Source organism: Trichoderma atroviride, chromosome 1 (genome assembly GCF_020647795.1).
Source record: "Trichoderma atroviride chromosome 1, complete sequence".
Classification (NCBI taxonomy): domain Eukaryota; kingdom Fungi; phylum Ascomycota; class Sordariomycetes; order Hypocreales; family Hypocreaceae; genus Trichoderma; species Trichoderma atroviride.
Window position 1 is genome coordinate 7143737 of NC_089400.1, and position 21233 is coordinate 7164969.

A 21233-nucleotide genomic window follows, 5' to 3' on the forward strand; every position below is an offset into this window, starting at 1 on the left:
GACTCTGCTAAAGTAGCAGTTGAAAATAGTTTAGCCAATCAACATCAGCGTAAAGATATTGTAAATTCTGGAACACAGATTGATCATGTTGTTGATTAGAAATGAAGAGAATGGCAGCTATAGCTGACTTGGCTGTCTTGTCTTGCCGCAAACAGTACTCCACTCCATTATGCGGCCTGTCTGTAAGTCGGAGCGTGAACCGTGCTTGAACCACTATCTTATTCCCAAAACATGATAGTTTCAGTGGTTTCTGCAAGGGAACAAATATTTGCGCAAACTTGCTCAAACGAAGCTCTGCCAGTCAATGTTTACAAGAGCTGGATTTATATAGCGGCCATATAAATTGCAGAATGGGTGATGAGTATTCGCAGTACAGTCAGTACTGAGACACGACTCACTCGCCTCGACGGATTCAGCGTTGCAACCGTCCCCAACAAAGAATACATACAATGAAGACCAACTGCAGTGCCAGCCCGGCCCCAACCGTCAGCAGCACAGATCCGCTAGCCACAGGCCAGATGGCTGCAGATGCGCAGAGCCAGAGCCTGAGCCAGACACAGACCTCGCGCCTGATCCTGGACATCATCTTTGACTATGCGCTCAACAAGTTTGACGACTCGCGGCAGCGGCTGGAGGGTGGCAGCACACGCTTCTTGGCCGTCATCGCCAGCTTTGTTGCTGCGGGAACCAGGGTCGAGGCGTGCCTCCCCGCGTTCCCGTTCAAGTCGGCAAACAGGGTCTACAAGGTTCTCGGGACGCTGCCAGACAAGGCCGAGGAGCTGGCGCTGCAACGGCTCGACGCCATGTGCCGGCGCATCCAAGAGGTGTATCCACCCGGAGCCCGTGTCACCATCATTTCCGACGGCATCACGTACAACGGTGGGCTTTTCTGTGCATGAGGCTATGCGTTTTTTGAGACTAATTATTGGTACAAGATCTTTTATCAATATCGGATCGCGATACCTGGGCGTATGGCCGGGCCCTGCGCGAACTGGCCTCCAAGAGGAAATTCGACAATGTGGGCTTCTCCAGAATCAAGGACCTGCTGGATCTGCCGCTTCCCGAGACTCTGACGGAAATCATGTACATTGCAAACTGCACATCCTTTAGGCGAGAGCTGCTCAACAAATACGGCAAAGATGATCTCGACATCGACGCCGAGATTGCAAACAACCCCAATACCAAGCTGACATATCTCGGATACAAGAGATTCCTAGAGTCTGACCTCAAGTACATATTTCCCCAGGGCCCGGAGCGTGGCGCCAACGAGTACAAACGGGACTGCAAGTACATCGCCAAGCAGATGCTCATCAGAGGCTACGTGAGACACCAAGTCATGCTAGGGCTTACTTTAGTCTGTGTCGCTAACAGTTTACAGGCCTTTGCCCGAGCGATCAAGCACAGCTATCCAAATCACCTGCGCCTTTCCATCCACGAGTCGGTGGCGGGCCTGAAGCTCTCGATATGCCTGCTCAACACCAAGACCGGCTTCACAACCCCGTGGCACTGCAGCGTGGCTCAGCTGACGGACGGAGAATGGGTCAGTGCGCCAATGGGCGAGTTTACCAAGGATGAGAGGATGGAGGTTGTTGTTGAGGACGGACGGCCCATGTACTTTCGACAGAGGCCCTCGAGCCATGATGAGACTGCGACTGCGACTGCGACAGTGAATTACCTGCAAGAGGCGAAGCAGATCAACATGAGCGACTATCTCAGCTCGGCGTCCACATCACGGACTGTCTCGCCTGTAGTCCCATCGCCAAAGAACTTTTCGGCCTTTTCGCCGAGGGAAGATGCGATGAGTAGCAGGGCAAGCACACCAGGGACGCATAGTCCTGTCATTTTGGACACTGCCGACGGGCATGAGGCCTCTCTCCAGGTAGAGAAGGATACGGAACGGGATGGTTCATACGGCAGACGGCTCATTCCTCAGATCATGGACAGCTTGGCGGCAAGAGATCCAGGGCGGATCGTCTTCTCTCTCACCACGGCGAGGGATGGGTCGCTTGGACGTCTTGACGTGTCTGCAAAGACATTCACGCGTGCAGTGGACAGGCTTGCTTGGTGGATCAAAGACCAAGTCGGCATCAGCTCGTCGATTAAGCCCGTGGGATACATTGGGCCACGTAAGCAATCTCTTCATTGTTCATCATACATACCTACTAACTAATTGCCAGACGATCTTCGACATGTATTGCTGACGTATGCATCTGTCAAAGCCGGATATTCTGTATGTTGACCTAATCTTGACTACCCGCGTGAGCCTCTACTTACTTCCCGTACAGGCCCTGTTCCTATCGCCAAAGAATAGCACCGAGGGAGCCTTGGCGGTTCTTGACGCCACCAAGTGCGACATCTGGGCTAATGCCGGCGAGGTGCCTCTAATCCCTCTCGTAAAGGAGTTGTTGGAAAAGCGACCTATGAAGCTTTTGGAGCTTCCCTTGCTGGACGACTTGCTGAGTGACAAGCCGACAGAGCCATTTCCCTACACCAAGACATTTGAAGAGGCCAAGGATGAGCCATTTTGCTATCTCCACACGTCAGGCACAACTGGTGTGCCAAAGCCTATCCCTTGGTCTCATGGCCTGATTGGGACCATGGATGCAGTGAGATTGCTGCCACCTGTAGAAGGTGACCATGGGCTGCTGCCGTGGACTTCAGACTGGAAAGCGGGCGACAAGATTTATTCAAGCTTTCCAATGAGTCATGTCAGTGCCCTGTTTTATGAGAAAGAAGAAGTTTAGCTAACTCACTTTAGGGGGCCGGCATCATCATGGACATTCTCATGCCGGCATTGTTCGACCTCCAATGCGTCTTGGGTCCGGTAGGAGTGTTGCCAAACATTAACCTTATCGAGAGCCTGGCAGAAAACATGGACATTGACATCTGGAGCATGGTTCCTTCTTTGGTTGACGAATTAGGCGAAACGCCAGAAGTTCTCGCCAAGCTGCAAAAATCCAAGTTCATCTGCGCCTCTGGAGGACCTGTAAGCCCAACGAGTGCCGGAAAGGTAAACGATGTGATTCGGGTACTCAACCTCACTGGAACAACGGAAGGCTTGTTTATCGGCAATCTGGTGGTTCCGAGAGAAGACTGGTACTGGTTCTGCTTCCACCCGTACTCTGGATTTGAGTTTAAACAAGTGGAAGAGGGCACATACGAGCATTGGGTGCACCGCAACAAGCACTGGCCACTTTTTCAGGGAATATTCCAGACGTTTCCCGATAAAGACTCTATCAATTTCAAGGATCTCTACAGAAGACACCCGTCCAAGCCACATCTCTGGGCCTTTAAGGGTAGAAGTGATGATCTCGTCGTCTTGTCCAATGGATACAAGATATCACCGCTTGAGACTGAGGCTTCTATAACAACGCATCCGGCAATCATGGGATGCCTCATATTTGGTACCGGAAAGCCACAGGCAGGGCTGTTGATTGAGTTAAAGGATGGCTACGAAAAGACAGACGAGCTTCTTGATAGCATATGGGATGCCGTCAAGCAGGCAAACTCACAATCGAGACACAAGGATCAGCTGCTCAGAGATTTTGTCACCTTCTCTGAGCCCGATAAACCATTTGTGCGAACCGACAAGGGCACCATCAAGCGCCCAGCTACACTCGCACTATATGAAGGGTACATTGACCGCTTCTACGGCTCTCGGAGCGACGAGACGACCAGCTCTATTTCCATCGACATCACTTCTGCAGATGCGATACAAAATGGCCTCAAAACCATCCTTTCCTCCGTGCTGCCTGAGATTGATCAAGCCGCACAAATTGCCAACTTTTTCGATCTTGGCCTAGACTCTCTGGGGGTATTTTCAGTTGTCAAATCTATACGAGCTGCAACTGGCTTGGACGAGCATCTTGCTCCGCGCCACATCTACGCCAACCCCAGTCTGGCGAGTCTCTCCATTGCCATCAAACGTCTAGCAGCGACAGTCAAAGCAGAGATGACAAAAGAGGCTAATACAGAGGAAGACGAGGTCGTGGTGAGAATCGCCCAAGAGGCGGCACAGCACAAAGCTCGCATGTCGTTTCCCTTGAATGCGCTGGACTATGTCAATCCAAACCATGGCATGGGTCTCATGTTTTACTTTTCACTACAAGACGGCGTTGCCTTTCAAGATGTCTTTGATAACCTTCAACAGGGCCTCAACCGGACCTTTGACATGATACCCGCACTCGGCGGCAAGATGATGAAGCGCTCAGAACAAGAAATCGGCTACATCAAGAACGACTTATGCGTTACTATCCCTCCAATGTCGATGGCTGCGACTGCGCATAACCGACTTGTATACAAGGATCTTTCAGATGTCCTTCCGGCTTTCGACGATCTGAGAGACGCGGCCTTTGCGACATCACTATTCTCTGATAGCCTCGTTCTGAGAGATGATCCCTTTCCAGTCTTCCCAGCAGACATTTTCGTTGGGCAAGTCAATTTTGTAAAGGGTGGATGTATCATTTCTGCCGATCTTAATCACTGCTGCCTCGACGGCGTTGGTGCGGTGATTGCGATTAAGGCGTGGGCAGAGAACTGTAGATACCTTCAGGGAGATGCCTCGGCTACGTGTCAGTGGTATGACCCGGAGAGCTTCAACCACAGCCTGCCAGAGATCATCCACAAGCAGGAAGGATGGCCAAGCTCAATGGACGAGGTTGATCCAGCGGCATGGGATGTCTTGCCCTTCTTTCCGCCGAGCCAGCAAGGCCAGGCTACAACTCAGCCCGAAATTCACCCTCGATACGGATTCCCGCTGCACAATGTCTGGCCCTTGCCTCGTGCTGAGAGATGTATGACCACCACCATGTTTCTCATCACTCCTGAACGACTCGAAAAGATGAAGGAGAGTGTGGCATCCGATAAGTCTGTCCCGGGAGTATATCTGTCCATGAGTGATATCATCCAAGCCTTTTTCTGGCGAGCCGCCACCAGGGCCCGTTATCGTGTGGCGAAGGAGATCCGAAAGCAGACCTTCAACTCTGAGGCAAAGTCGATTCTAGAACTCCCTACAGACGGCCGACCCTACTTTTCCTCTCTTCTGCCTTCAACCTATATGGGCAGCGTGCTCGTTATGAACCGATTCAGCATGGATCTCGAGGCACTGTGCTCCCCTGACACAAGCATAGGCCGCATCGCCTGGCTACTTCGCCAGTCCAATGCACGAATCACCCCTCCACTTATCCACGATGCATTCACCATTCTGCAAAACCTCCCTGATCACGGCAGGTTCTCAACGGCCAACATGGGCCTTGAGCACATGAACTCTATGATCTCCAACATGCTCCTGTTCCAGACCAGCGAGATATGTTTCGGCGACAAGTTCTTTGCGAATAGTGGCTCGCCAGAGTCTATGCGTCCACAAGTTGAACGCGGGAACGGACGGTTTCGATTCCTGATTATTCTGCCCATGAGGAAGGATGGAGGGGTGGAACTTATGCTGGGGACGCATCCTGAGGAGTTGGCGATGCTTGCGAGGGATGAGGAGTTTATCAAGTATGCCGAGCTAATGGGCACAGAGGCTTGATCCTGGCCGGTTTAGATGTACATGTAACAAGACTTGGTACAAACTGTGTGTAAATTAGCTAAATCTCCCCTCCTAGAATAGCAACAGTGCACACAACGAATAAATCATCAGTAGTAGAATTGAATCACATGGTAATACCCTATGAACTGAAATAAAAGGGGCATCAATATCGAATGCTCATAGTCGGTGGTGCATGCTTTAGACTCTCTGAGATTATGTCCCACGCATTTGTCGTGTTCATGCCTTACAAAGAGTTTAAAAATGCTGTGGAAACGTCACTTGCGACGGATGTACAGGAATGTCGTCGACAAATCGGCAGCCATCGGTAGTCAAGTCACCACGGATGGGCTCAGCTTAGGCATCCTGAGCGAGTTGATCTCCAAGCTTGAAGAGGACGATATCTTTACCTCATACCCAACAAGAAGACGTGTGTTGTGAAGATTAGCTTGAGTAGCTACGATTGGGTATCACATTAATGGGCTTTACTTTCATTAAGCTGTCTTTCACAATTAGAGGGTTCCCCATGAGTTCTTGTAATACATTGGCGGTAGAAATTTACGACAGGTATATACATTGAAAAAAACTGCGCACAGTGTTTTAAGACTGAAGTAGTTATAGTCAGCCGTAGGACAAGTTGATTGGGAATCACGTTGACCCGATAGCCAACAAAGCTATTTGATCGCTCAGCTATGCTGCTAGCATAAGTGCCTAGGCAACGCGCTTCTAGCTTCAAGTGCAGCATGTTTAGTTTACTGACAGCAGTTCAAGGGAACTCCCAAAACACAACAGACATGTCCAACTTTCCAGATCGTCACCAGCCGCTTGCACTGCCCGAACGAAAGCGCGTCCTCGTCCTGGGAATGAGTCGCTGAGCGGCTACTCTGTATGGTAAAATGAAACTCTGTCTGCTTAATTTGCTTTTTTGGCCTAGGCTATTAGGCGTTGAGCGACATCCCGGCAATCATGTCTTCTGATGAACTTGCTACTGCATACCCTGAAGCAAAAGTAATCCTGACGTTCCAGGACCCCGTAAAGTGGTTTCATTCCGTGAATAACACCCTCATCCCTGTGCTACAATGGCCAAGCTGGAATTTATTTTATCCCAATAGGAAATCTTGTATCAATAATAGTTAAGTTTCAATACTTCCAGTAAGCTGTCCCTCACTTGGAGAATTCCCCCATTGAATGGCCCTAGGCTGATAGTTACGTAAACCCGCCTCAAAATGAAGCTACCCCAGGAAATGGTCCGCCGAGCTAAATAAGTGACCCAGCACGTGCTTCGTCTTATCGCATCCAGCCTCACTCCGCGTATTGCAGTACCAACATGAACTCATCTACGGAGAAATGGCCATAACTCTTACACTTTTCGAAAGTTGAGGTCTTTTATTCGATGGCCTCCCTCGCCACAGCCGAGAACAGCGTGGCACGAGTGCGGTGTCGTTCTGGTTTGTGATCCAATTCAACGTGATCCAGAGAAGCGCCTGACAGGTCCTTAGGATGTCATACCTGCCGGCTACGAAAAGTGCGATGCAAAGCTGATAATGAAACTTTGGAGGATGCGAAGAAACAAGCGTCCACATGCTCCAACTGCAAAAGACTCGGGCTTGAATGCCGGTGGCAGCGTCCTGCTCTTGGCGAGAGGATCTCGCCTCCGCCAAAAAGGAGAAACATGATCGGACGGCGTGTCTCGCGTCGTGCAAACGAAGAAATTCCGCATTCGCCTACATCTACGCAGTCTGTGAAAAACGATGATGCCCAAAGTCTGGATAAAAATGGCAGTGCCTCCAAGTTCAGAGAGATGGCTGATCAAAATGAAGCTCCTCACTCTGACCACAGCGATGATGTCTCGAGCCAGCCACCGAGTGACCCGTTTGAGCTATTTTCTGGCGGTTCATTCTACTTTGATGCTGCTCTGGATTACCAGTCTCTAGAACTAAATCTTTCGGGCGAAGGACTGGATCTCATCCCGTTACCGGCTGTGTCTCCCTCTGTGTTGCAGAGACAAAACGATGCACGGCCACTTGTTATTGATGATGGGTTTTCTTTAGAAGAATCTGACAATGGCTTATGGCAACTTGGGACACTATCAACCGACGGAGACGAATCTATACTCCAAGCTGCAAAGGCCAGGGGCCCCTCGGTCAACGAAGACAATCGGCAGTTGATCCAGCATTACTTAGAGGTAATGAAGGGATATGCCAAAGTGGACGACCGTTCTAAAGACACAAATAATCTGTTTATTTCGGCATTCTCAAAATCTCTATCTTTTCCGCCTCTATTTTATGCCATTTTGTCATTTTCAGCCTCACATCTGGCCATGGAGAGTCCTTCTTACTGCGACCAAGCAAAGATCTACGACCGTTTAGCACAAGAGTCGTTTAATCAATTTGCACGCGACAAGACCAGCACTGTGGACGGCTTGCTCTCGGCCCTCTTTGTCAGAGTCAAGCAAATACATGTGACGGCTGGCAACATTGACACCTTTTTCGAGCTGATTTCCGCCGCCATCGACATCGTTTGCACCGAAGAAGTGGAAAAGGCGCTGGCGGATCCATCCAGTCTTATCAGACGTATTGTCATACGCCTTGCGATCTTGGACGCGCGAGCATCTCACTATGGGTTAGGCGGCGGGCAGCTTGTCCAGCATCTCAGGAATATTCCCACTATATCCCCCATTTTTGATGCAGGATTAGGGCAGAATTCAACTGTTGGTGATGTAAGCAGCCTCATTCGAGCTGATTCTTTTCGTATGCACGTCGCGCAGTTGGACATGAGGATACAAGACCAACTTGGAAATGAATTCGCCACTCTTACGCCTGTGCGAACAGAAGAGATCAAATCTTTGTACAAGTCTATTCAGCAGCAAATTGATCTATGGGAAGCAGAAGATGGCGAAGAAGACCGAGAAGACGCTGTTGAGGAAGAACAGCTCAGTTCTGCTACCTACGGTCGATTCACTGTTCTATCGGCTTTACACTCAGCTTTGTTATATCTCTACACAGTATATGTAAGTACTTCATTTGCTTGTTGAGATGTGATGTTGACGAAGAATAGCCGTTACTGTCGTTTGATCCAGAGGCTTCCGTATCAAAGATACTTCATTACCACCTCAAGATTCGCTATGATCCATCGCGCAGTTGCTCACCGTCTTCTATTCTGCCGTCTTCACTGTTTCTTGCTGGAATCTGTACCAGTGACTCGATTCGACGAGATTGGATTATTGAACGTTTTCGCGAAGGAGAGGCATGGGGGATTTATATTCGAAAGGCAAGAGAATTGCTCCAGGCTATTGTGAAACTGCGGAAAAAGGGTGATAATCCCAGCGTGCGCAGCGTCATGGATCAAGTTACTGGAAGGTTCATTATTTAGCCTAATTTTATGTCTAATAATAATTGTTATGTGCTTTAATAATTAATAAGCTGAATCTTTCTGTGCATTGTGATGAGCGCTGCTGGCATTTGGACGAGTCATAATCTTTCCCGCCTGAATTGTAAAAATGCAATAAGCAGATAGCCCAAATGGCAAAAGTAAATGCAGATGAAAGTTATCTTTGACCTTGATTAAAGGCCTGACGATGTCTAGCAGCTTAATTATCATGGGAAACATCGAGTCCCGTTTTGGTAGATATCAGTACGTATTTACTACACTAATAAGATAATTCCACTACTTCACTCAAAGCGATTCAAATATTGCCCCGGGCGGAGCATAAAATGGAAAATTACAATGTGTACCTAAACGTCTGCCACCGCTCAAAGTCTGTCTTGTCGCTGAATTCTGTTCTGAGCACTTCATCTGCACCACCTCCCTCGGCTGTCAACTTTGCGTCACGGCGATTATTTTCATGTCTGTACCAAAGATATTGCAGAATCGGGACAATAATCATCAGAGCGTAGCAGCCCACTATTTCAACGAATTAGAAGCCATTAGATATAATGTTGCAAATGAAGACATACTGAGCATTCTAAAGGCCAAGACATAGACTGGTGCCTGGCTGTCGAGAAAGAATTCTAGGACATGTGTCAGATAATAATAGATTTCTAGGTACTCTCGAATACTTACGGGGACCCGCAATCAGTCCAGCGGCCCATCCTGCAAAGATGATGCCAGACGCAGTCGATTTCTTCGTGTTTCCTGCATAATTAGAAGCCATTAATCCGGTACTAAGTGTAAAGGACATTGTGTGCCTATTTGAACGTCAGCTCATGCAAATCGTGTGGGTTACGCGGTGTACTGACGTGTAGGTGAGATAGTAGCCTGCGAGGCGGCCGCCTCGGTTGCTTTCAGGGAGTGCATGAAGCAAAGATGCGCCAATCAAGGGCGGTATGGATACAAAAACCGAAAGAAGAAGCCGGATATTGTTGCGATGAGAGGCTATGTAGGAGAAGATGAGAAAAGTACCAAGCTGGATGACTGCAGCTGGACACGCAGAAATGACAGTCGTTTGCAAGGCTGAGAAACCGAAGCCTTTTACAATTTGGCTTGAGAACTAAAGATAGTGTTAGCTTTGCAAGCATAATCAGCTGGAATATGGCACTGACTTGACTCGCGAATGTGGAGGGCATGGTGTTGCCGCTATGGAGACAATAATCAGCGTTGTAGTAGATGAATGATGGAGACACATATGGCTCACACTGCAGTCACAAAGAAGAAGATGGTTTGAGGATCCCTCAGAGCTTCCCAAAATTGAGGCCATTTCCAGTGATTGTCCGTGGAGACAGTCTGGTTGTCTCTCACTCTGTCTCTTGCGACTTCCCTCTCTCGTGGAGTGAGCCATCTAGCGTTGGCATAATTGTCGGGCATGAGAAACGCAAGAATAATTGCAAACACAAAGCTGAAAGAACCAAAGAACAGGAAGAAGATTTTCCAGGTAGCTATGGACGAGTTGTGTACTGCAGATAATTAGCAGGAGACTGTACGCATAGTTTCAAGTCCACTTACTTGACCCAAGGCCGTAAGAGAGAATACCGCCAAAGAAATTTCCAATCTAGGTCCAGTTGAATCAATATACGGTATGGTAAAAGAAACTGAGAGTTAATACGTACTGGTGTCCCACCGAGCCAAAATGCGGTCCTGAACGCTTGTTCCGGCCGAGTCCACCAGTTACTCGTGACAATGACAAAGACTGGTCCTATAATGCTTTCTACTAGCCCAAGGAAAAATCGTGCGGTCATAATGCCGGCAAAGTTGAAGCACAAGGCTAAATTGAAAATTAGCGTTGTAATAGATCTGTATAGAATTGAGACATACGTGTAAGGAGCACTATACTCGACCACGCAAACACCGCAGCCGCAATCAGCTTCCCCGTATGTTGAGGCCATTGGTGAACGATTTTGGCCCATGCGATTGACCCGATCATATAACCGATGTAGAAGATGCTATGGGCCTGTTAGCTTTGTTGAAGGACAAAATGGCGGGGCGCCTGACCTTCCCAGCCAGCTAAATTGGGTACCATGAAGATTGAGTGACTGTTGTAATCCGAATATAGAACTATAGTTGATGAGGGTCTTGTCCAGAAACTATATTGAGATTGTCAGCAACAGCCAATTGGTCTTTATACAGAAATAACCAACAGAGAAAATGTAACAGCCACACAAAAGAGGCAAAATGATTAAGTCTATCTTTCTTTTGACTCGGGCTGCCTCTTCTTCGGTATACAAGATCTCTGTGGACTCGCTTATATGTTTTTTGTCCAGATCTTGGTCTGTGGTAACGTTTTCAACATGATTGGGGGGGCACGTGAACTTCTTCCTTATCCATGTTTCCAGATTCGATCGATTGCTTTGTGGCTGAGATGTCTCCTGCAGAAGTCATGATGGACAATGTAGTGAAATACTTCCACTTAGAGTCTGATCAATCACCAAACAGAGAGGCAGCGAAAGAGATGCATATTAAATGAAACGTCAGCTTATTCGAGGCATATTAATGCTATTATTGTCGCTAGATTGGAAACTATATTCTAGACACTGTTGATAACGAGTCAAGAGCCGATATTGTCGGCTTTTTGGCTCACGTGATCTTGTCGGCTCTTTCATTACAGTATTACCACTGTCTTAGATGTTCGCCGACAAGCGATATGTAGGTCATGTGATCTTGTCGGCTGCGAACTGTGTAACTTCGTGTAAGTCGAGGGAGGAGTCGAGGGAGATAGACAGCCCGAGATAGTTATAAATGCTCTTATGAGTAACAGACTCTGTGACACAAACAATCTAAATATAACCAAGCTGTTGACAACTTATCATCAAGCCAAAATGGCAATTGGAAAGGCGCAACCCGCAGAACAGCGCGTCCATGAGCCGCAAATCACACACCTTTCCGACACGGAGGACTCACAGCCCGTGATTCTCGAGCCCTATCACGTCGATTTACTCCCGGAATATGGTTACGTCAGTCGTGAGTATCTGATGAGCGGCGTTGCCGCTGGCGAGTCTTACTGCACTCGTCTTCTCTTGCGGTGCCCTGCAGACTCGACCCAGTTCAGCGGTTTGGTGGTGGAAGAGCCATCGCATCTCTGGGGAGGGACAAGCATCTGGCGCCATATAAACCGTTGGTTAATGAGAAAGGGTAAGTCTATGTATTGAACTATACTTTTAGCAGGCACCTAACAAATAACCTGAACAGGACATGCATGGCTCGAGGTTGATTCACAGTCTCCTTCAGCGATTGGCAAGATCAAGAACCTCGATCCCGAACGATACAAACACATGCACTTCATTCCGGGTCCCCTTGCTGATGAGTTTATGGATACTATACCATTCACTATAACTGTTACACGAGAGACACTGGAGCAATCATATGTTGATTTCAAGAAGCAGTGGTGGCCGGCCACGACGCAATCTCCAGAGATTATTACAGCGGCTTCCTACGCCCTCCGCTCCGGACAATTGGGCATCGCAGCCACTAGAGTAATCTTGACAGGCTTGTCCCAGACAGGAGGTGTTACCCGGCGATTCATTACACATTCATCCCATCTCAGACTGCCTGATGGCGGCCTCCCATTTGAAGCGTTTATTCCCTGTCAATCTGGCGGGGAAGCCTTACCAGATGCTCCAGGAGCCAAGATCATTGAGCTTCTAGGCGAGTCAGAGTTCCAGTCTGTTCGACTGCCTTGTGGGGTCAGCGGCCAGATACTCGGAGTCTCTCATCGACGGGCTGACAGCGACTCCTTCCGGCTCTACGAAATAGCAGGCATGGCTCATCGCGAGTCTCGATATCCTTCGGACATTGACAAGAAGCGATGGTCAGTCGCAGAGCTCAATGGCGCAAAATGGAGCACGTTTCCCAACTCTTTTATCTACCACGCTGTGTTTGAGGCGATGGAGCGCTGGACCAGTGATGAGGCTATTGCTCCTCCTTGTGGCGCTACTATGCAAACGATTGGCTTGAGCGATGAGATTGTCCGAGATGACCATGGCAATGCGGTGGGAGGAGTAAGGTCATTGTATACAGACGTGCCATTATCTCGTATTGTTGCGGCTACTCCGAAGGGCCGACCAAACTGGTACTGTGGTAAGTTGCTGTCTTAATTCGTTTCTACGTTTCAAATTAGCTAATTATCCAACAATAGGCTCTGAGTGGTCATTTACGCCTGAAACTCTACAAAAATTGCATGGCACAGTGGCCAACTATCGCCGTCTTGCCGGATTGGCTATTAACAAACAAATTCAAGCTGGCTTTTTACTTGTAGAGGATGCCGAGGTACTGCGACGAGAAACCATAGAAAACGTCATCTTCTAATAGACTTTTCTATCGCTAGGTTGCATCATTTTTAATCACTGCAATAGCTGTAATTAGTGTCTAAATACACCTTCCATAATTGCGTTGTCAAAGTGTAAATCATCCGATTTCTTGGCGTGGGATAACGGAAGATTGAAAATACCCTGTTATTATTACTTATTTTCTTTAGCGTATATAGGCAGGTATGAATCCTGTGCTGTCTAGCTATATGTTATTTCCCTTCACCCTACAAATTATCACGATCGCGCAATGCTCAGCTCGGTTGTATACCAGTTTTGAATTGCCCTGATATCGTAGCCCATTGCCACGGTATCAAACACTTTCAGATGCTCCCTGCTCGAGGCTCCATTGTTCGAAAGGCGACCAACCCATTTGCCATGCTTTCGGGCTGCGGCTACAATCTTTTTGACGGCATCAACAAACTCTGGCTCATCGCCTTTCGCAGGGACATGGCCAAGAATTGATAGCGCAAGATCGTTTGGGCCGATAAAAACCAGATCTGGACAAATGTTAGTCCAATCCCTTTTACAGCTTTTAGTTCTTCAGAAACTGACCGACGCCAGGCACCGCACATATAGCGTCTACATTCTCCACCCCCGCTCTTGTCTCAATTTGAAGACAGGTGATGAGTGTGTCGTTTGCGGTTTTCAGATACTTGGGGAGATCGATACCATGAGTGATGGCCGGAAACGCTGAACCCTGCCCTCGGCATCCTCGTGGAGGGAACTTCGAATGGGACACAACAGCTTTGGCGTCTTCGGCGGTGTTGATTTGAGGCACAACGATACCGCTGGATCAATTTCAGCGGGTGCATTGGCAGGACGCATATCGCTTACTGCGCCCCAGCATCCAGGGCTCTCTTGATCAAATCTGAATGAGTCATTCTTAGACGAACAAGTGGCGATACCCCCATCGCAGCGATGGCGGCTGTTGATGAGTGCATAGAATCGTCGCTGATATGCCCATGCTCGCAATCGATGATGATACCCTCATTTTCTGTCAGCCAGAAACTAAATGTAGGTGACAAGTGCTGACATCAACGCCGGTCTGGGCTATTATCTGAGCTGTGCGAAACGATGGAAGCCCTAAAAAGGTCATGATCGGTTTCGAGTTGGCTCGGAGCGCATTGAGCAAGCGTAACTGCGGGTTCCGAAAGGCAGCCGCCATGGTTGGTAGACAGAATACTCAACATTAATAGCGGGTTTCAAGTCTTTAGTTTACTGCTCGAAACGATGACAAGGTCAGAATGCACGGAAAAGAATAAAGGTGGATGGCATAATAATAATAAGCCATGCTGATGTAAAATGCTGATGTAAGAAGACAATACAACATCTTGCTAGCAGATCCATAAGAAACCGTCAAACATTCGCTGCTGTGAATATCACGCGCGAAGAGTTGAAATTTTTACGAGGCAACTATACAATAACTATAAACAGGCAAAAATGAATGTAGAATACGCTGATCCTTAAAGAGACACGCCATTCGCGGTAAAAGCTAACAAAGGGAGTTGCGCTGCATGGTGTGGCAAAGATCACAAGACCATGGTTTAGCAGACTGAATATATAACCTAGCAAATTAATGAGGAAAAATACTAAGGACCTCAGTGCCACATATCTCAATCATGGTCACTAATTAATACATAGAATAAGTTACTATGGAATCGCCTACGGCAAAGATCTCTCCGATGCAGCATTGTCGATAAATGTGCCCAAGGCGGTGACTAGTCTCGGTTGATGGCGGATTTACAGTGTCAAGTATTTATTGTATCTGACTCTTTCTTTTGCAGATGGTAGTAGTACTCTGCATGTATAGGGCTTCGCTTGATTGTATTAATGGAGAGCTTAAGTTGTGCTAAACATGGAAGATCGGGGATCTTGTCTGTTAATATTTCTTTTCGAATCTATATACATATACCCAGAGCCCAGCTCTCTGCTCTATGGCAAGGGTATCTATAATATTATACAAGGACATACTCTACGGAGGGTCAAAATCCGGACTGACGCTACATATGGGAAACTACATCTCGATGACTTCAAACTACGCCGCTGCACCCAGCCCTGCCAGGATAGCAACCATGATCTTTGTAGCTGTTGAGACGCAGACAAGCTCTCCCTTCCCACGAACTACGCCGCTGCACCCAGCCCTGCCAGGATAACGACCATGTCCTCGAAAGTCCCCAGTATCATCAGACGCAAGTCTCTGTCCCCTCATTAGGTTCTTGTCCGTTTTATTTAAAGATATTATCGCATCTGGCGGGGCTGGCTTGTATCATCTAGTTCCCAGAGCATAGATGATCCAGTCCTCCTCGTAGATCTGGTATTCAATGTGTTGGTCGGGGGGGAAGAGTCCTGCTCTTAAAGAAGAAGTGATCCGTCTTCGACGTTTGCGCCTGCTGCCCTTTACTTGGATGTCGACCTTGGCTTTTGTCATTGCCATTCTTTGGCGCTTACGTGGGCGTTTCTCATTGTCATTATTATCAGAGTCGGTTTGGGGGTTCTTTCTAGGCATATCATCAACCACAGCTTGCTCGGGCTCTATGGTCAGGCTTTCCTTTTCATTATTCGTTGGAGTATCATCTGAAAGACTGGCAGAAGCGGTTAATCCTGATGTTGTAGATGTCCGTCTCTCTATTTTTTGACGCTTTAGTCCATGGCCATCATTGCAATCATCATTAGCCCTTGCTCTCTTTCCAATTTGGCGGCTACTTGCGGCCCGGTCTGAGACCATAGGGCTCTTTGTTTCTCTTGTGCCGTCCTCATCGAGTCTCCGCCGCTTCTTGGGTGAATATCCATCAACACGTTGCGTGCTTGCGGTTGGCTGATGTGAGGGGAACAGATTGTCGTCATCGGATTCGTCATTTTGCTGGGCTGCGTCATCGAATCTCATTCGCTTTCTTGACGGGTTTTCATTTTCTCCATGTTGCTCGCATTTTGCGTCTGCATTGTGTTGAGACAAATGGCGTAGATGTTCTTCCGCAGTTTGAGAAGAGGACGGAGGTTTCTGATGCCATGAATCGGAGCCTTGTATCGTTGAATCTTGGCTTGGCGCTTCCGACGCGACTCTATCCCCAGCACAAGGAGCATCGGGGGTGCCAGAAGGTGCCATGTCGCCATACCAGAGATCCTCTTCGTCCCAAAACTGCGTTTGAGGAATCTCCGAGCCATCGTCCGAGAGCGGCTCAATAGGCGCCCCGTTGACAGCATACTTGTCGTCTTTCCAGCCGTATGCAACGCCATCCAAGAGCTGCAGGAGGCTATTCAAGCTGCCGGTTCTGCAGAATTCAACGGCTATGACGCGAGCAGAGCCGCAGGGGAAGGACTGGCCGTCCCTCCAGGCGTTGCGCTTGAAATCGGCGAACCACTTGGTTACCTCGGCCTGCCGCCGCCGGAGAGCTCGTTGAAACAGCTTCTCGAAACTGCTCTTGTCGTTGGACATGGTGGCCAGCTGTATCGCAATGTCGAAGTATTCAGTGGTGCTGGCGATGGGCATCTGGATCGTGTTGAATCGCTGCCAGCACTCGCCCCACAGGAACTCGGGATCGCGAATATCCTCTGGCGCAGTGCTCATCCATTGCAGAGTCTGTTCGCGAGACTTTATCGGCGCCTTGGGGAGGCTCATGATGGGCGTGTGGCGCGCTTGAATCGGCCGGTTCGCAGTCGTAACCGTGATTGCTGTCGTTGGCGTTGGCGTTGTTGCAGTTGCAGTTGCGGTCGCCACCGAGAATCAATAGCGGCTCAGGTTGAGCTTGATGTTGGTTGTGGACAGACTCATCTCTATGAAGCTTCTGACTGTGAGACAGACCAGCCGTGCTGCATGTTGTGCTTCTTGTAGGACAAGGCGGTCAAAGGCGTTCAAAGGCCCCACGACATTAACTGGCCGTTGTTCGCGCAGTACCCAGTCTGACACATAAATTACGTGGCAAAAGAGGTACCGATCCATAACGCGGGCGTGCGTCGATTAGCTTCAAATGTGATTATTGTGTTCAAGATCCTGGGAAATGGCCCGTCCTACTGAACAGCATGCATCTGATGATTCTGATCCGCCGTCCACGCCAGTATTTGATGATGGCAGCCAGGATATGGCACGCATATAAAGAAGGACCATGAGCACCTGATAGATAGTAGGCGCAAGTAGGTTGGTAGTATTATTATTCTGCAGCTGAGCGATTCACACCAAATCGACGCATTCATTGCATGCTTTCCATCTTCACATCATGTCTCTGTTTGTGAAAAGTCTAAGTCAACTATTAAACAAAGACAAATCGCTCAATCCTTCTTTGTCCAAACAGCCTGACCCACGGCCTGCACCCAGACAAGACGCAAGAGAAGCCCTGGCGTTTGAAGATGTAGTAACTCAACTATTCGCTGAAGCTCCGCCATCTGAAGAAGCAACTCGGCCATTTACTGAATCATTTATTGAATTCGGAACATTGACCCATACGGCAGAGGAGCCAGCACCTGAAAGCCTTGCATCTCCTCGGCTCCTCGCTAAAGCGCAGCCAACTGACGACGAGGCGATCCAGTCTGTTAATGGCCTATTCATATTACCAGAAGAAGACGGGCATTTGAAAAAGATTACTACGCCGCAAGCGAGGACTCAACCTCTTACTCAACAATGCGTCCCGGCAGAAGACACAAGTATTTCAACAGAGGAGTCAATACGCAAGGAATTGACAGCTCAACAACGGGCTGAAGCACCGTCACTTCAAGAGTCTGACCAAGAATCTCAGCCATTCACTCAACCTTACGTGCTTCTAGTTGATTCGACTGACACGCCCGAGGCCATAGAATCTATGGAGGCAACTATACGGAATATGAGACCATCCGACAAGAAAAAAGAGGCCGAGTGCGCTCAAATTGCCTCTGTACCATCCGTGCTTTTTAAATACGGATATAGAGCCGAGACAATCGAGAGTGAGACCAAGAGAGATGTGGCTGCAATTCTTCAATATACTTACTCCCGCGTGCCTGATACCCGGCTTATCATATCTCACCGTTTCAAATATGTCAAAGGCAGAGAGATGAGCAGCAGCTCGGCCATCATCAGCCCCAAGCAGCCACTCCGCAGCAGAGACACATTTGGCGTTATTCAGCGCACGCAAGATGTGGATTTCACCATCGACTTGCTGCATAGCCACAATTCTTCTAGGCTCAATTGCCAAATCATCTACCGACCTGACAGCGATAATTGTTTCTTGGTCAATCACACAGGGCAGGACATGAATCTTGTGAGCTTGAACTCGGAGGATCCTTGGAGTGCATGTGTCGCAAAGGGTTGGTATACGGTCATTGTCCCCAGCATTTTCGAGCTCACTTTATCAACCCCTAAGATTGAAGCCAGTGATGCTTCATTCTGCGTTGAAATCATGCTACTCAAAAAGCAATTCAACATCTGCATTCCAAGGCCGCATAATCACGCACCGCAAAAACGGAGTGTTAATCATGCTAGAGATGAGACTACGTCAACAAAGCGACAAAAGCTAAACAATAGGAAAGCCGAAAGCACCAACTTTCAATTACATTTATCGGCTACTGGCGATTCAATCATCCCAAAATCTCGTCGTGATTACGTTGCTCGAATTGCAGATCTCAGAGATGGAGAGACTGCTATAATTTCTTCCCTAGCACCTGGTGGAGGTAAAAGCATTGTGCCCGCTGTTAGATCTTCATACCAACTACGGCGGCATAGTTCAATTAATAAAACGGCGTTCTCGCAAGTTTTTACCGCTCGGCACTCTGAAATATCAAAAGACTTGGTTGTTAAGACTCCTCGATCTCAAGATCCCATCCATCTAATGTTAGCTGTGAAGATCTGGAAAAGAGAAAAGACTACTCTCGAGAGACTAAATCATGTAAGTTTGTTATATAATACTCATTCCTGTTTCTATGACGGTTTCTTACCTTCCAATAGCCGAATATCGTAACACTCATCGCCTTTGACAGCCGTATACTCGCACTATACCTCGAGGAGCTCCCCAAATCTCTCTTCCGTGGAAGTCTGTCTACATTCGAGCCACTCAATGCTTACAAAATACTGTATGGCGTTGCATCTGCCTTGAAATATTTAGCCACTCGCCGGATTGTGCACAATGATATCAAACCCAAGAATATTGCTTACTGCCGCAGTCGAGGTGCTGTTCTATTTGACTTTGGAGCGGCCACGTCGCCTAAATTTGAACAACCAACAGGTGGAACAGCTTGGTATATGCCGCCAGAATTCATAGAAACATCGGCGCGCGGTGCTCCAGGAGATATATGGGCCTTGGGCATTACAATGCTTTATGTGACTGGCAAGATTCAACATCCGGATAGGTCATCTAATAACTGGCATATCATCGACACCCGCCATCAGATAGAGCCTCCGTACAAAAAGGCGCTTGACTGGCTGCGACTTATTTCTGACCAAAGAGCGAAACTGGACCAAAAGGATAATGTTGAATCTCTGATTTACCGAATGCTCCAACCAGAGCCGATATACCGCATAAATGCAGCAGCTATTATTACCGAGTTACGATCAGGTACTTTGAAACCCATTAGACTCGAGTAGGGATTACTAGCATAGTGTTCCGCTATGCGTCATGCTATAAGAAGGTTTCCATGCGGTCTAGCGAATATAAAACATTTCTTAGTTTATAGGTGTCGGGCTTCAATATTCGGATCGTGAAATCTGGCTTCTTATCCAATCATGACACATGTAGAGTTTTGAAGAATCCTGAAAGTGACGTTTTAAGATATAGCGTGTATGGCATTGCTTAAGGTGTCAGGCTCGGCGGTGCGTGCTGTGCGCAGGTCGGTGCATTTATTGAGCATTGCCGCTCGATGAAAAACAAGACCCTTTTCCATTTTCAACAGAGCTTCATTTCACAGTTTGTTGGTTGTTGAATACTTTGACTCATATCGGCGGGATATACTCACCAGATATCTTTTACTTTTTACAGCAAAGCCATGGCCATCTGCGTTAGAAAGCACACGAGCCAATGTTGCTGCCGCCATTTATCCGCTGCGTGCTGCCGTGATCATTGCATAACTTCCTCGAGAATTGTCGGCAAGTCTTTACGTACCTCGTAAGATTTTACTGCTTATCATTTCCGCTACCCTCTGAAATAAGAAAGTAGATAATATATTACAAAGAATTGTGGAACGGTCTGTAATAAAGTGTACTAAATAGGGCAAAAGACCACGCTTATAGATGTAATTATAGCGACTATGGTCACAAAATTAGCTGTTTGTACGGGATCAGCTTCACGAAGAACCAGGATGTAACATATCAGTGTATGGAATCAAAAGCTCAAATGAGAGTATTATGAAGAATAGCGGGGGAATATTACCTGCTTTATAAGTGATGATACAAATTTTTGCATTTGCAAAACATATATATGCCCTTCGCAAGCCCACCCAACTAAACATGACCAGATCAAAAATTGGTAGGTTGTACCAAGATAATCCTTTCGATTTCAAAATGAAGACATTCATGAGCCTGACCTTTTTGATGGCTATTGCCATAGTAAAGGTGCAAGGGGAACAAGGTGTAAGTCAATGTTTACCAACAATTTACATATCGCTAAATAACTACAGGCTTGCTTTTCCTGCGAAAGTATCAACATTGGTGCTCCTGTAAGTAAACGTTTCAGTGAAGCTTATATCTACCTACTAACATGGTCCAGGGCGGAGTATGTGTATTGTTGATGTGAAATAACGGAACCTCATGAAGCTAAATAAATCTAGTGCTGTACTTTTGAAGCCGATAGCCCAGCGAAAATATTGCCTTGCCCTGGTGATTGCTCTGTGAGTTAATATTATTCCAAGATGCTGTTACAGAATATGAAACTAACTAATATTATTACCAGGGCCAAGACGCGGTATTTCAAAACACACCCTTGGAATTATATATTAAGCTAATAGTAACAGGCCTGCTTCTATGAGAATGGTCAAGTAGTAGGTTTGTTGAGATCTATTCAAGACGCTCTAAACTA

The 21233-nt window shown here is 47.7% G+C and overlaps 7 protein-coding genes across 7 annotated transcripts; 4 read left to right on the forward strand and 3 right to left on the reverse strand.

Moving 5' to 3' along the window:
• Nucleotides 1–332: 332 nt before the first annotated feature.
• On the forward strand, nucleotides 333–5666 carry TrAtP1_002594 (putative NRPS-like protein biosynthetic cluster). Its single transcript, XM_014085225.2, has 6 exons — nucleotides 333–879; nucleotides 936–1321; nucleotides 1379–2126; nucleotides 2178–2230; nucleotides 2286–2708; nucleotides 2759–5666. The coding sequence occupies exons 1-6, from the start codon at nucleotides 450–452 to the stop codon at nucleotides 5525–5527; spliced, it is 4809 nt and encodes a 1602-aa protein (XP_013940700.2). The 5' UTR covers nucleotides 333–449; the 3' UTR covers nucleotides 5528–5666.
• A 1154-nt stretch (nucleotides 5667–6820) lies between these two features.
• On the forward strand, nucleotides 6821–8930 carry TrAtP1_002595 (uncharacterized protein). The gene is made up of 3 exons (XM_066111530.1): nucleotides 6821–6972; nucleotides 7024–8534; nucleotides 8582–8930. The coding sequence occupies exons 1-3, from the start codon at nucleotides 6918–6920 to the stop codon at nucleotides 8894–8896; spliced, it is 1881 nt and encodes a 626-aa protein (XP_065967606.1). The 5' UTR covers nucleotides 6821–6917; the 3' UTR covers nucleotides 8897–8930.
• Nucleotides 8931–9245: 315 nt separating this feature from the next.
• TrAtP1_002596 (uncharacterized protein) lies at nucleotides 9246–11464 on the reverse strand (the record flags this gene model as incomplete). Its single annotated transcript, XM_066111531.1, has 10 exons — nucleotides 10952–11464; nucleotides 10775–10902; nucleotides 10570–10724; nucleotides 10466–10511; nucleotides 10158–10416; nucleotides 10066–10099; nucleotides 9763–10013; nucleotides 9587–9711; nucleotides 9481–9534; nucleotides 9246–9427 (listed from the first exon to the last, which is right to left on the reverse strand). The coding sequence occupies exons 2-10, from the start codon at nucleotides 10881–10883 to the stop codon at nucleotides 9246–9248; spliced, it is 1215 nt and encodes a 404-aa protein (XP_065967607.1). The 5' UTR covers nucleotides 10884–10902; nucleotides 10952–11464.
• A 311-nt stretch (nucleotides 11465–11775) lies between these two features.
• Nucleotides 11776–13261, forward strand: TrAtP1_002597 (uncharacterized protein; the record flags this gene model as incomplete). The annotated part of the gene is made up of 3 exons (XM_014085282.1): nucleotides 11776–12088; nucleotides 12146–13033; nucleotides 13092–13261. The coding sequence occupies 3 exons, from the start codon at nucleotides 11776–11778 to the stop codon at nucleotides 13259–13261; spliced, it is 1371 nt and encodes a 456-aa protein (XP_013940757.1).
• Nucleotides 13262–13497: 236 nt separating this feature from the next.
• On the reverse strand, nucleotides 13498–14174 carry TrAtP1_002598 (uncharacterized protein; the record flags this gene model as incomplete). The annotated part of the gene is made up of 3 exons (XM_014085223.2): nucleotides 13498–13760; nucleotides 13816–14051; nucleotides 14098–14174. 3 exons carry the CDS (start codon nucleotides 14172–14174, stop codon nucleotides 13498–13500), a joined length of 576 nt encoding a protein of 191 aa, XP_013940698.2.
• Nucleotides 14175–15529: 1355 nt separating this feature from the next.
• TrAtP1_002599 (uncharacterized protein) lies at nucleotides 15530–16879 on the reverse strand (the record flags this gene model as incomplete). The annotated part of the gene is made up of 1 exon (XM_066111532.1): nucleotides 15530–16879. One exon carries the CDS (start codon nucleotides 16877–16879, stop codon nucleotides 15530–15532), a length of 1350 nt encoding a protein of 449 aa, XP_065967608.1.
• Nucleotides 16880–17474: 595 nt separating this feature from the next.
• TrAtP1_002600 (uncharacterized protein) lies at nucleotides 17475–19807 on the forward strand (the record flags this gene model as incomplete). The annotated part of the gene is made up of 2 exons (XM_014085280.2): nucleotides 17475–19112; nucleotides 19172–19807. 2 exons carry the CDS (start codon nucleotides 17475–17477, stop codon nucleotides 19805–19807), a joined length of 2274 nt encoding a protein of 757 aa, XP_013940755.2.
• Nucleotides 19808–21233: the final 1426 nt, after the last annotated feature.